Below are 15,293 nucleotides of genomic sequence, written 5' to 3' on the forward strand. Positions count from 1 at the left end.
CTTTTGTTAAGTTTGATATTTAAAAGTTCAAATTATTCCTAAAATCTTTCCGCAGAAACCTAACATTGATTATGTTAACCCTTTGTGATTATTGTTTTGATTTGTTTTATTTGTACTTATAGTTTTGACAGTTTTAGATAACAAATTAGAAGACTCTTTGGTTACCTTTTCCTGGGAAAGCCACATTTTTTTAACATGCAATCATTGAGATTGCTATTTTGTAATAGCAAAATACACATTTTATTTTTAAATACTTTGTTTTTATTTGCTCACTTTACAATGCTGTGATGTAATAACACACCTAGCACCTTTTTATTTGTGGATATACTGTATAGAAAGAGAACCCTAGAAATATGTAGTGAAAATTATAATATTTTTGTGTTAAGTAGGGCTAAAGTGTTTACAGTTCGTATTTTTCCATAACATCTTTTTATAATAGCATAAAAGAGGAGTTATTATAGTACATTACTTTCCAGATAGCTTTAATAAAGCAAATTTGTGGTAAATTCACCATCTTTCTCTTAGTAATATACATAAATTGAAAACAATGGAACAGACTATATTACTTAACTATCTTCTTTATGTAATTATAATTAGTAAATAAGTTAATTCTAAATTAGCTTTAAGACTTTCAATATTTAATTATCTAAAATGCTCAGATCAAAACATCGTTATCAATAAATTTCATAACATTTACAACCCCAATCGTACCATACATCCCAATAATAATGTACTGTAGATTGATGTTTAACATTACCTATTTGCACAGCACTATGCTAGAAATGTTCTGTATAAGTTCATTTGCTCTGTTTAGTAACTTCTCAACTACTGGGTGTTTTCAAATACTCCTTTTCAAATACTTAAAATGTTCCTCGTAAAACTTAGAAAAAATAAATTTTGATGACATTTTGATCCTAAAAAAAACTGTTGGCGTTTAACATAATATATTTTTATTGCATCAGTAGGATTGTCTAAACTGTGCAGAAGACTAGAGTTGATCTGCAGAAATACACTTATACGACCTGCAGCCGCAGTTAAAAGTACAAAATATTGCATTGTGGATATTATACACAAAATAATATGTTGTTAAACATGGTTTTTTGCACTGTTTCTGTAGGATTGTCTACAGTTTTGCAATATGCTAGAAATTCACCAATCTAATGCGTACCAGCAGAAGTACTAACCATCGTATTTTAGATACTATACAAACGGTATTGTTTGATCTTTAACATTATCTGGCTCTGCAGGATTGTCTGCGGTTCTGCAGTATGCTGGAAGACCTCTAGAGAAGTTCACGTGTACAACCTGCAGCCGCAGTTACAAGTACAAACACAAGCTGGTTGAACACCAAAGATTCGCTTGCGGGAAAGAGCCTATGTTCCAGTGTGACTTTTGTCCACACAGATCCAGACAGAAGAGCAACCTTAAGATCCATATGTTCACCAAGCACGCAGCATTGATAAATCTGAATAAAACGAGTTGATTTTTACAATGTCTAATTTGACACTCCTTAAAATATTGTATATTTAGCTATTTTGTAGTAGGTTTCATTTGTTTGTAGTTTTTGGTATATATTTCCTAGTGGAGTTTATTTGAATTTTACCTCATTGGTATTTTTATGTTTTTGTAAAAACGGTCCAAATTAGTTATTTTTACTACTAAACGCCGACCTTTTGTTAAATAGCGCCATTAATTGATACACCAATGTTAAAAGACATGCACATACACATATAAAGAAATTCAAACATCCTGATTTTTCAGCTCCTTCCGACATTCAAAACCAAACAGGAAGCACTGGCATGTACAGATGTGCAACTTGCAATCGAACATACAAGTACAAAACAGGACTTTTGAAACACGTGAAGTATGAGTGTGGAAAAGAAGCAATGTTTCAGTGTCAATTCTGTCCACATAGAACTAAACAAAAGGGCAACTTGAAGCTTCACTTGTTTGCCAAACATGGAGATCTTCTGTAAAAGAATACAGTAATTTAAAGTAAAATTTTTTTGAAACTGAAATAATGCTTAACTTCTTGTACTTGTCTAATTAATTATTAGTTTTATTTGTAGTTGATTTAGTAAACATAATTTTTTATCTAAAGAGATAAAGCCAATAAGTTATTTTATTCAACATATTAAAAATATAATAATAAATATAATGGACTCTGAGAACAAAATATCCTAGCAAAAAAAGTGATTTGTTTACAAACATTTGTATAAATTGTACTGCATTGATAATTTTAGTCTCACAATGCTACAATCGAAGAAAATAATCCTCAACATGTCGAATGGGCGATTTTGCTTATTGTCTCACCTATATACACAACATTTGTTATCTATTTTTTCTATTAAATCTACCACATTTGGTTGTAAGTTTGATTATACAGTACATTACATAATACATTTAATTACTTACTTTCCTAACATCTAGCAACTTTATTCTTCCTATATACTTTTAGTAATTTCATTACAGTTCGTATTTTAGATGCTTGTAAACTATGCAATAATGAGCTATGGGTTTTCTTCTTAGTTTGAAATTCATTTTTGGTTATGGGTAGTTTATGATATTTGAAAAATATTGCAATAATTTTACATATGATTAACAAAAGAAATCATCCCTTTGCATAGTAGGGTTTTACCTACTTTTAGTACCTTTTTGAGCTTTAACTGAGATTGAAATATTTTAGGCACCTTCTCATCCGTGGACAAAATAATATTCTCATAGCGCCAAGAAATATCAATCGTGGTGCAAAATTTACACAGCAATTAGTTTTTACTTTCTCATTTGTACGTGTATTTCAATGCCACTTTGTAATTTGGTAGACTACAATGTGCCTTGTCACAATCATAAATATGCTTGCCGCATAATCTTTATTCAGTGATATGTACATAATACATGTGTTCCGTAATGCTCATGTGTTCAATAAAAAATCTGATTTAATTTCACATTTTTTCTTTTATCAATTAAAGAAATGGTGTTACTTTTACTTGTATATTGATTTTCAGCTTACACAATTAAAAAGGATACTGGACCTCGCCAGATATTCAGATGTGAGAGCTGCCATCGGACATACAAGCATAAACATTCACTTGTCCAGCATGTGAAGAATGAGTGTGGTAAAGAAGCCATGTTTCAATGTCAGTTCTGTCCAAAAAGAACTAAACAGAAGGGCAACTTGAAGCTCCACATGTTTGCGTTACATGGAGAACTAATGTATAAGAACAACATGATTTGAAAATAAAATTGTTACAGGAAAACAATGTTTTAGTTCCTTTACTTTTACTTATCCTTTATAGGAACAATAAGCTATTCCAATATTTCAAGTAGAACCTTGATAACAAGACTGTCATGGGGCTATTCCAATTTTTAAAGTAGAACCTCGATAACAAGACTCTTATGGGGATTAGAAGACTTTTTGTCAAGGTTGTCTTATTGAGGTTTGCAATAACATGTGATTGGAGATGAAATAAATTCAAGGGGATAAGAAAATTACAGTTGTTACCAAAGGTGACTTGTCAGGGTCTTCTTATCGAGGTTCCAAGTATTATTACAACATCATGTAGTTTATATAACATGTTATATCTTAATCTTTCAGCTTTGTATGACATTGACAGCACTTCAGGCAGCCAAAACCCATACAGATGTCAGGGTTGCAGTAGAACTTATAAGTACAGACAAGGATTGTTTCAGCATAAGAAGTATGAATGTGGCAAAGAAGCTATGTTCCAGTGTTCTTTTTGTGCATTTAAGACATCCCAGAAAGGAAACTTGAAGAGACATGTATTTATAAAACACAAAAAAGTGTTGGTGTAAATAAAATTATTTAAAAAATATTAGCGATTTTGTTTGCAGTATCAAATAAATTCCACAAAATATCTGGTATCAACTCATTACGCCAAGTTTTTTTAGTGGTGTTTGTTAAAAAGTTACACATCTCCGCTTTAATCCTATGACATTGCTCTAAGTTAACTATAATCTCTTGTAGCTAAAAGAAGATACATTTGTTTGATACAAAGTCAACTTTTGTCTCAAATGTACCAGAATCATATTGCTTAGGGTTCTGGTACATTTGAGCAAAAAGTTGACTTTGTATAAAATAAATGTCCATAAAAAATAGGCTTGCCAATTTAATTGAAATACATTTATTCAGAATTTAACAATAGTGAGTCATCTCCAAATGTATAGAACCTTTCAAAGAACCAAATGCTATAGGTACAATGTCAAGTTTTTATATTCATTTTCTTTGTTTTAGAAGAAAAACGATACAAAATTGTTCAACTATAGTATGCGCAGACACCTGTAAAAACCGATAAAAATACATGTACTTATCTGTGTTTTGCAGCAACATTTGCTGCACTAATATGGTGTCCAGCACTTATGCTGGTGTCTAGGACAAAGCCCCCCTGGCCTTGCACATAGTACAATGAAAATGCTCACTGTGGAGGAAGACCCTCTGCCCTGTGCGATAGGAATTGATCCCGCTGTTTGGGCTCTTGCTTGTCACACGAATATTTTGGTCCCACCATTCTAGAGCTGAAAGCGCACTGTTGTCCCATAGCGTGTTTCCTCGGTACCTTACCTCTCCATGTTATTGCATATTTTTTTTAAAATCTGTATTTACCTCCTTTTTTGACCGGAACTAGTTTTTATGACTGGATCTGTTGAAAACAAAAATAGATCGGGCCGAGTTCCGAAGCAAACACTAAATGTTACAAAACCCTAGTTGGAAATTTATTGTTTCATTAAACATAGAAAATGTATTAATTGTTCATTTCCTTCCTCAGCATCATCTATAACTGGAAATTCAGCAAGGAATCAAACTATATATACATGCGAGCGCTGCAATCGTTCCTACAAGTACAAACATGGGCTCGTTCAGCACAGGAAGTACGAGTGCGGAAAAGAAGCGATGTTCCAGTGTACCTTTTGTCCACATAGAGCAAAAAGGCGGGAAAATCTTCGCAGTCACGTGTTGGTAAAACATCGCTCCGGCAACTTTGCCCACAACTTCCCCGATTTAGCAGAATGGAACCCGCTGTTTATATGATTGCATCTTGAATCTGTGTGACTATTGTCTATGTTGAATATTTTATCATGTTTGTGATTTTTTGAAAAGTCTGAAATTTCAATTTCAAAAAAAAAAAAAAAAAGTTCAATTTTTTTTACGTTTCCAAGTCTTATTTTGGGTTTTTTAAGACTTATTAAAACTTTAAACATATTTAAAGTGTAATGAGATACGTCAGAATTACTTTTGATTATAGATTTGTGATATTATATTTATTGTTGTGAAGAACTACTTTTGTTATGTAACTTTTTATTCAAATAAATAATTTTTTTTTTATTTCATCTGAAGCTTTAATTTTACATTCTACCACAAAATAACAGTTTTTAAAGCATAACTTAGTAACTATTTGTAACTGTCACTAACTACCGTACTACTTTACCTGTACTGGAGACTAACTTAAATATGTAAGAAATTTAAGAGAAAGGTTCATGTAATGAACTTAGTTATTGTTAAAATTATTATTAAATCTGTCACTAAACACCTTTAAAATTCAAATGAGTATAACACATTAGGATTGGAGATTTTATTTTAAATTCTGACTACCAACCTGATAATTTAAATATTTAATTAATAAATCCCATCATTAGATTTTTACAATATTAAAGAGTGATAACAAGTTATTAAAATTACACTTATGATTGAATATAGCTTTGAATTTGTATTTTCTTATACACCTATGATGTACAGGAAATTACATGTGTGGAGACTGCGGAAAACGATACAAGTATAAGAAGTCGCTAAACCGACATCGTTATCATGAGTGCGGATCCTCCAAAAACAACTTCAGCTGTGAGCTTTGTGACTACCGAGCGTCCAGAAGGTACAAGCTGAAGGAACATCTGAGCATGAAGCATGGAATAGAGACTGCAACAGAGTTGAGGCACCTGTCGGAAAAGGAAATTAACTACATTAAACACGCTGCGTCTGATTCTCTTCTAGACGGTTTTGGTGACAGGGAAATTTACTAACAGAAACACATGATGACCCCAATCCCCATTCCTTTATGTTCATTTCAACCTTCACGAAGATCTACCTTCTCCCCTCACTTCTTCCTCCATTGCCTTGCTACTCCAGTCCTATATCCCCAACCACTTTGGTCGACGCAGAACTCCCTTTTTATAACTACTACTGAAAATGACTCAGAAACACATTTTCATACCTACTGCCATGAAGAACTACAATTCAATTGTGTCATGGGCATGATTTAAAAAGAAACCAAAGACCACGTAGAAAGACTGGTTTGACTTGGTTTGGGTATCTATGTAAAAGGATGTTTAATTCTTTTTATGAAATAACATTTAAAGGAAATTGTTCAAATTTTAACCTAAGATTTCTTTAAAAGCTTTATTTCAGGTATCAGAAATGTCAAATGTATTAAGTACAGAACCCTTCTATCATAGATTAAAGGAGTGGACATATGCCACTCAATATGTCTACATCAATATGTCCAATCCTTTAATCTATGCTTCTATGTAACTAAGGTTTATGTGCAGACTTTGATAATTAATGTTTTTGACCTTTTTTGGAAATTATTTTACTTTTGTTACAGTCATTTTGGAAATACAATGAATATTTAATATTTCATAAAAGTGTGACTTGTAATGTATTCAGGATTGTTAGTGCCATAGAAAAAAATTAAAGAGTTTGTCTATTTATGCTTATTTGTTTGCTTTGTTATTATTCTGTTTAATGATAATGATCTAGTATCTAGTCAGAAAATAATACATTCATAGTCGTTGGTGTGGCTTCTGTAAGCTATATTTTTATCAAATAAAAGTCATGCCTTTTTACTTGTGTTCCATTCATTACACAAAGTTCCTATAGTTTGTTGAGTTTATAATTGATCTACTGAAATGATGCCTTAATGTGTTCATGTAGCCAAAAGTATGTTGTTTATTTTGTAAACCTTAAGGTTTTCTGCTAAGACAATTATCAGAACAGTAGGACATTGATAACAAGACTCTTTTTTTAAATCCATGTGTGTAGCCCCTGAGCTGTTGGACATCAAGCCCTTATTCTACAACAAGACTCTCATGGGTATTTTAAAATGCCCCTTGTTATCAAGGGAATTCTTATCGAGGGTCTTGTCCTCAGTAAATATGTCAAAGCACAGAAATCATACAATAATAATAGGGGAAAAATAAACCACATACAAAATGATTATTTTGCAGTTTTTTAACTGACAAATACTGAATGTTTGATGTCTTGAATGCAGATGTTTTCGGATTTGTCTGCGAGGTTTGCTTGAGGAGTTACAAATACAAGAAAGGACTTCAACGTCATCAGAAGTATGAATGCGCCAAAGTGTCCTCTTTCTCCTGCGACGCTTGCTCGTTCAAGGCAAGGAGGAAGGATACGCTGAAGAAACACAAGGCACTAAAACATGGCGTCTTAGCAGGAAGAGAGCATATGCTAAATGCATTGATAGAGATGACTTCTCATGATGATTAGATTAAAATTTCTCGATCTTACCGTAAAATTAAGTTAAGACCAGTTGTATAACTTTAAAACAATCATTTAAATTTATGGATTAAGAAAGTAACGAGAGGTCGTCCAGTGGTCGAAACTCGACCAAAAATATGTAATGTACTCACTTATCTATTTTCACCCCACACTGTAAATAAAACATGTGATTGGAGTTTCTTCCATTTGTTTTGATTTTCTGTTTATATTTCGTTGTTATTTCGTAACCAGCATAGCAACGCATAAGATCCATGTTAATTTTTTCAAATTTTTAAACTCATTTTTGTGCTTATCATTGAGCCTATTTAAATTTATAAAGGGATTCTGCACACCTACAGGAAAATAGCTTTCCAACGGTATGCATAGATTTTCCCTACGATGCACACGAGCTGAGAAAAAAGGTTTTAAAGAAACATGCTTGCCTATTAATATATAGATTGTGATATGCTCATTTTTGTAAGTAAATCCATAATGTTTTATCAAGTGGATAGTTGATTGTGTGGATTCTTTAAATTATATCTCAATGAGCAAAATTGTCTGCATTGACATAGTATTTATCTACAAATAATCATTATATCCCTATGTTAAGTGTAATTTGTCTCATTAAGATTGTGAATGTGATTTCCTATTTTTATTTTTGCAATGTACAAATAATTAGTTTTGACACTGTACACTGATGCGGATGAAGAGTATTCGTAAGTGGAAATAATATTTTTACCTTCTAACAAAAAGCTTTAATTTCTTACGTGTCATACCTTCTTACTTACATGTCGTGCACTAAGTATGGTTTTGTCTCTTAATTCATTATTACTAAACTAACATCTTCCAATTACTTTTTTACTACCAATAATCAATGACTTACTACTTACAACTTACTACTTACTACCAATAATTGGATGTAAAGTCATGATTTTATATCAATAAAGAAATATATTTTCCATATCTATGTGAAATAATATGAATCCTGGGAATTTTTTTCATTATGTCTTGATTCAAACTACCCAAGTATAATGCAATAGTTTTAAATTTTTAGTAAACAAAAGATGTTTTAAAGTTACAGTCTTAATATCAAAATTTTGTTTATTTGTATATTGTTTGACAGTAATATTACGAAAATATTTAGTTTTAATCAAAGTAACTTAACTGATCAGCATTTAGGTGCGTCTGTAGTGACAAAATAACCTAATCCACTCGATTTATTACTCTCGTTCTGAAAGGATTTACAGTTGATATATTGGATCAAGATATTTTAAAAAGGGTTGTAAATTATTACAGGATAAGTTTAAATACACCTTAGTGATGTTTTTTCTAAAACATTAACCTACTGAGGGGTTAAAATCAGATGAATTATAGTATTTACCGTCAATTCAGTATCGATAACTAAGAGAAAATGAAACTTCGAAAGTAGCACATTCAAACGGTTTATTCTGCTATAGTCTAATTTAATAAACAATTTGCTGCATTTAGGCACAGAGTAGTAAGGTTCAGAGGAAACACGCTTATGAGACAACCAAGTGGTTTCAGCACTACTTTGAGGAAATGTACTTGTTACAACCAAGGAAGAGCCCGAACTGCGAGCACTTTGTGGAAATTCTATTGCACAGAGATCAGGGTCCTCCTCCACAGTGAGCGTTGTAGTACACATGGGCAAGGGGGGGGGGTGTGGGAATTTGCCTTAGACACTGTTTAAGTGTACCATCCTCTGTCCCTTACTTCTTTGTGATGAAGGTTAGTGTCCCGCTTAGTATCCAAAAGCCATTAAACGTCCATTTTGAAACATTTCCACATATTAGGCTATACAATCAATCTACAAGAACAAAGGCGTCCTTGATTCTAACCTCACTTTCTGTTAGGCCCCACAGCGGTCGTGAAGCTTTGCAAGCAATACGTGTGTGACTGTGGCAAGCGATACACCTACAAGAGCGGCCTCTACCAGCATCGCAAACATGAGTGTGGCAAATCTGCGCAATTCCAGTGCCATCTGTGCCCCTATCGGGCTAGCCGCATGGATACACTGCGCACTCATTATATCAAACATTACTAGTTGGACATGTTAAATATATAGTTTATTTTCTACAACTGTTTCTTTCCCCCGCACCTCTTAGTTAAGTACTTTGGTTGGAGGTTTTGTTGGATGTGGGTGAACGTGGACAATACAGTGACCTTTTGTTGTGTTTTAAGAATTGAGATGGTCTCAAATATTAGTTCATTCTTCTGTTGGTGGACGTAATCAAGAGATAATAAAGAATGGTTGGGATTAGGGATAACCCTTTTCTGTTCTGAGGATAGTTTCCTTAAGCAGTTTCTGTTTTGAAGGGTGGAGATTCTTCCCTGAAAAATCCCATTTTGGCGAAAGCTATTTTGCTACAGCCCATCTGCATATAGAGTGGAATTTTGCAAAGAAGACCATTGATAATAATTAATTGGCTATTGATAGCAAGTGTAATTTTTAAATACCTTTCAAGTATACTACAATTCATTATTATATTGTAAACCTGGATAGAAGCCAACTTGATGACAAGTCTTAATTATTGATACTCCCCATTAGACTGTTTGTCGAGGTTCAATTGTATTTCAAGTCTAATTGTATAACAATCCTTTGAGAAATTGTGTTTGTAGCTTTCTCAGAAAGATTCTGCAATTGAAGTATGTCTTAACCAATAAATATAACATTTTCTCTCATGTGGAGATTAAAAGCTGCTGCATCCTAGACAGGTAAATACTTTTTGTGTAAAAATTTATACTATTTATTAACGTCAAGAAGCGGAAAATTTTATTAAAATCTTTAGGTATTACCAAGCTTTATTGTTATTTTTTATACATTGTAATCAACTTTGTCAATTTAAATAGTGCATACTAGAAAACAATTAAAAACTCAACTATGAGAAAGTTTCTATTGGTAAAAATAGTGACTTTGTGTTTAAATGTTATTTGTGATTATGCAAAGTTGTTTTTAACTTTAAACTGAAAGGTTAAATTAATATTGTTTATGTCACACTCAAAGTTGAAGGTTTTTGTTATGAATCGAAATAACCCACAAACAGTATTTTGATACTTTCGCATAAAAATCCTATTGAATTTTCTTGCAGTTAGTTTTATTGGCATTGATTGGTTGCCCAAAAGACCAAATTAGTCAATAAAATCAGTGTAAATAAAAGAGTAGTAACGGTCCAAAAACTAACTTTTAACCATCATTTATATACCTAGTAAAATCCACTAACATTAAAACATTCCCTGCAGGTGACATGAGGAAGAACCATGTTTGCGTCGACTGCGGCAGAAGATACACGTATCCTGCAGGACTTTATCAACACAGGAAACACGAGTGTGGCAAAGAAGCGAAGTTTCAATGTGAACTGTGTCCTTACAGGAGCAAACTCAAAGGAAACTTAAGGATCCACTATGCACACAGGCACCAGAACATGGTATCGTCGATGGACCAGTGTCACATTAGTGATTTGGTTAGAGATTCTAATCCTGGGCGTTCAAGGTTGAACTCTTCTTAATCATTTAAGGACCCTTGACAAGATAGTATTATCCAGTGATGTCCACTAATTAAGTTTTTAGATATTGTTGCAACTTTGATTTAATTTGTCTACATTTGCCTCGAGCCCGTGGATATTGAAGTAAGGGCGAACCAGTACAGTGGAGGAATGTAGTATACTGAACTTTGTGTGGCGCAATACTTAAACATTTGAAAGGAAATATTCAAAGTATCGAGTATATAAAGTATCGTGTTTTTAATTTGCAAAAACAATAGGCTTAATTCAATACAACATGTTATACGAAATGTGTAGATAATTCAAGAGTAGAGTATATGGTTGTAAATTAATTACCTTTCCATACATCTAAGTGCCTAATATTCTTATTTATATTAGCCCCATCATAACCTGTTTACCTTTACAACTTATACAAATCACCTGTGCGTTATTTTGAGAACAAATGATCAGAAAATTATTATTTTTGGGAACTCATCAGTATTAATTACATTGAAACTAAAAAAAAAAAAAAAACTATTGCCCACATGTATTAAGATACATAAAATGTAGGTGTATTATTTTATTCACGTTGGTTGAAATTGTAACTGGTTTTAACTATGAAAGGTTCTTTTATTATCTATTAAAGTACCTATAAGTTGTTACACATTGTAATGGTATATAACAAGTGATGAATTAACTAATTGCTATATTGCAACAACGATCTACTTTAATAATAATAAAAATTTAGTTTTGAATTTGTTTTCAGCCATTAAGTACGAATAATTTTTGGACCTTTTCCGTTAATTCACTACCACTAGTTTTTAGAAGAATAGATTATTATTAATAGAAGTGGTAGAGAATTGAACGTTGGTTTGGTTATGTTAGGTTGCTGTTGAGTTTAGTATTGAGTTGGAAAAACCTAACCTAACAACATTCTAATAGTGGTAGTGAATTAACGGAAAAGGTCCCCCATGTATACAAAACTCTTGCCTTTGATTATGCTTAAATAGCAATCATGAAAAATTATGTAATTTAACAGTAATGTAAGAAAAATCTCATTTTTGTTTTGTGACAAAAAGGAAATCCATTTTGATCTCTTTCTATACCTATGTTATTTTGAAGTTTTATGTGTTTTGTTAATTTTAATACTTAATTTGTTTATAGTACAGTAGTTCTTAAATAGTTTTATTTTAATGCTGTAGAGTAAGGTTACTTAAATTTTTTAGTAACCCCTGTTTTTTAAGCAATCGTTACTTATTGAATAATGTCTGGTTTTGTATTAAAGTACGACTGGTCAACAATTTTCTTCCAAGAGACTTTTGTGATTTTTTTATAAGAAATAGATCTCACATTTAATTATGTAGTTGTAAGCAGTTTAATAATTAAATTTTGAATACAAATAATTTTAACTAGCACAAAATCATTAGCCCTTTTATACCCCCCCTCACTTTCATACTTCCCCTCCCCCTTTCGTACCCCCCTTCTTCATGCTTCCCCCCCATTTAATACTTTTTTAGCCCTTTATACGGTAAAGAGAGCATATTGGTGGAGTTATAGTATTGGGATTGGGTTTAGTAACAAACAGATTATGATGTATCAGTACTATTTTCATGATATATCATTAGAAAGACTTTATAGATACAAAAGATTTTTGGTTTTGGTGTATTGAAACCTTTCTTCTTTCCCTTTGATTTGCTAGGTTTATAATTATTCCACTTTAGAAAATCATTTATTGCTCAAAATTGAAAAAAAAAAACACTAGAGGAATCAATCTCTTGCAAGTTCTAGGGGTTTGCATGAATTGTAATAATTTTGAGTTAATATATATACTGTATTGTTATGAGACGTGTTTAAAATTTTAACTCACATAGTAGGTGTTTTACTAACACATTTTCTTGCAAGTGATTTTACTATCGTGATTGACATTTCACAAAATATTCAAGTACCCCAATGGTTAAATGAAATATTTAATTGGTAAAGATTTTACATATATTTTTTATACCTGTAAAACGCTATGGTTTTATTTAAATTTTTGTAGAGTTTTCCTTTAAAGCAACAACTAGATGTCTGTGATAAATATACTTTTGAAACGAGAACAGTGCAAAACCCTGCTTATGCCACAGATAAAAATCATCTTCAGTAGTTGGTTACGTAAGTCCATTCTCAACCTGTTCTATAGTTTCCTTGATGGAACCTATTTTCTTTCCCTTCTACCATAGGCCAGTCCCCAGGTAGACGAAGGTTTATGGGACGGCTATGTCATACAGACTATAGTATATATATCAGGTGAATTGTGACCTTAAGAAAGATATCCATCGGAGGATGGCAGTTTTTGTCCAAACCTTGTTACAGAGTGCAATCTTAGGACTACTAAAAGCAGGTATATACAAAACCCAAAGTTTGCAAAACCATAACAGCTTTTAAATCCTTCAAAAACTTTGGCTTTTACCTCCAATTCATTTTTTTGAACATTATGCTTTTAGTTTTACGTTGTTACAATACCAACTTTTGGCAAATCTGTGATCAGCAATGACTTGTAGCACATACAATTAATTTATACCGGGTTTCTTCTGTTCAAATGGTGCTTTAAATATAATTAGTCCAAATTGTAGTTTGGCATTATTTTCACAGAAATACACAATCTTTAGCAAATCATAAAAAAAAGTCTTTAATTTGTACAGAGACCAATATCGGTTTGTAGAAAAAACTTTTTACAGGTAAATACGTAAATAAACAGGCACCTAACCCGATAAGAAATTATCTACTACAACAGTGGCTCTTCGAGGATCTAATCAACGAATTGACAAACACCATTATCCTTTTACCACACTATTATCCTGTTACAGTAGTTTTAACAGAGAACATTTCACAAAAAAACACACCTTGACCTTATTTAATTCAAGGATCTGCGGCTTACTTAAAAATACAGTGGAATCCAATAAGACCCTCAATAGTAAGTCCTAGATAGTGAGTTTCAACCCATTATCACATGTCATTGAAACCTTTAACAAGTCCAATCCCTACGAGACGTTTTTGCTTATTGTACTTTAAATGTTAAAAGCCATGATTTTCCAGGTAACTACATGTGCCCGTTGTGCGGTCGCTTTTACAAATACAAGTCAGGCTGGTATCAGCATCGGAAGTACGAGTGTGGGAAAGCGCCAGCCTTCCAGTGCCATCTTTGCCCATACAAGTGTAAACAGAAGAGCTCTCTAAAGATACACTTGTCTGGCAAACACAGCCTTAGCAACATCACAAACTCTGCCGTAGACGAGGTGCAGATGCGCTTGGCGTGTAAGGGAATGGGAGGAGATACGGCCAACGGGTTGATACGTTACTAGAATTTTGAAAAGGCTTAGAATAAGCGATTGTTCTAAGAAGAATAATTTATAATTATCTAGGATTTTATTAAGTGATTAGATGTAAAATGTTCAATCAGTGTAGTGGAAATTATAAGAAAATTGCTTGGAGAAATGTTTAATTTCTTGCACAAATTTAAATGCTTGCAAATTATTGGCTTCGTTTTTAAATTTGTATTGCTTAAATGGTAATGAAGCTTATTATTCTCTCAAAAATGACGTACTGTTCTTTGCCTTTTTAGAATAAGTTACTAATGTTGTATCAAAATGTAATTGCAGTACTAAGAATCAAGTATAGTTTATGATTTTTATCTTAATGCTATGTACTATATTGATTTCTTAAATTTGTTGTAATTATTTAGTAACTAACTTCTTGATCAGTTTTGTGTTAGCAAATTTACGGAAAGTTAAGGTATACAAAAACGTACGTACGTATACGTCTAATAACACATGAAACATACATCCATACTGTTGACACTCAAAATACATATAAATTGTAAGCGGAAATTGATTTCTGTTGGATCTTGGATGGACATCATCGTTGTCAAGCCCATTAGGCGAATTAGGTCTGACAATGATTGGAATATTTATATTTACTTTCTGTAATTATTTTGTTCAATAATGTTCGCTCTGTGTTACTCGTACTATGATACTGTTCGGTATTTTTTATACTTATTTAGTTAATATGTTTTATTTGTGTTTTACTCTTTGCTCAAGAACTCTGTGACCATACGTGTGTTAATTGTTAAGCAATATTGTTTTGTAATGTTTCTTTGTTAGTTTTGTTATATTGGTGCAGTACTTCATTTACTTTAGGTGGATTATAGATTAATTCAGTTTATTACAGGTATGTTAAAAATGGTGATTACCATTATATAAGCGTTTTACTGTTATGTTAATACTCATTCAATGTATACATACAATATA

At 32.3% G+C, this 15,293-nt stretch overlaps 2 protein-coding genes across 2 annotated transcripts in view; both read left to right on the plus strand.

Moving 5' to 3' along the window:
• The window catches only part of LOC129003381 (oocyte zinc finger protein XlCOF6-like), a 37,700-nt gene extending 32,617 nt beyond the window's left edge, over positions 1 to 5,083 (plus strand). Inside the window, exons 10-12 of the mRNA XM_054431673.1 lie at positions 1,248 to 1,385; positions 1,762 to 1,859; positions 4,724 to 5,083. Coding sequence (XP_054287648.1) covers positions 1,248 to 1,385; positions 1,762 to 1,859; positions 4,724 to 5,047 — 560 coding nt within the window. The 3' untranslated portion in view covers positions 5,048 to 5,083. The remainder of the gene's footprint in view (positions 1 to 1,247; positions 1,386 to 1,761; positions 1,860 to 4,723) is intronic.
• Positions 5,084 to 5,760: 677 nt separating this feature from the next.
• On the plus strand, positions 5,761 to 14,348 carry LOC129003382 (zinc finger protein 62 homolog). Its single transcript, XM_054431674.1, has 5 exons — positions 5,761 to 6,013; positions 7,052 to 7,102; positions 9,382 to 9,483; positions 10,769 to 10,981; positions 14,083 to 14,348. Exons 1-5 carry the CDS (start codon positions 5,761 to 5,763, stop codon positions 14,346 to 14,348), a joined length of 885 nt encoding a protein of 294 aa, XP_054287649.1.
• Positions 14,349 to 15,293: the final 945 nt, after the last annotated feature.

Source organism: Macrosteles quadrilineatus, unplaced genomic scaffold (assembly GCF_028750875.1).
Source record: "Macrosteles quadrilineatus isolate MER2022 unplaced genomic scaffold, UCM_ALF_1.0 Scaffold_9__3_contigs__length_116548681, whole genome shotgun sequence".
Taxonomy (NCBI): domain Eukaryota; kingdom Metazoa; phylum Arthropoda; class Insecta; order Hemiptera; family Cicadellidae; genus Macrosteles; species Macrosteles quadrilineatus.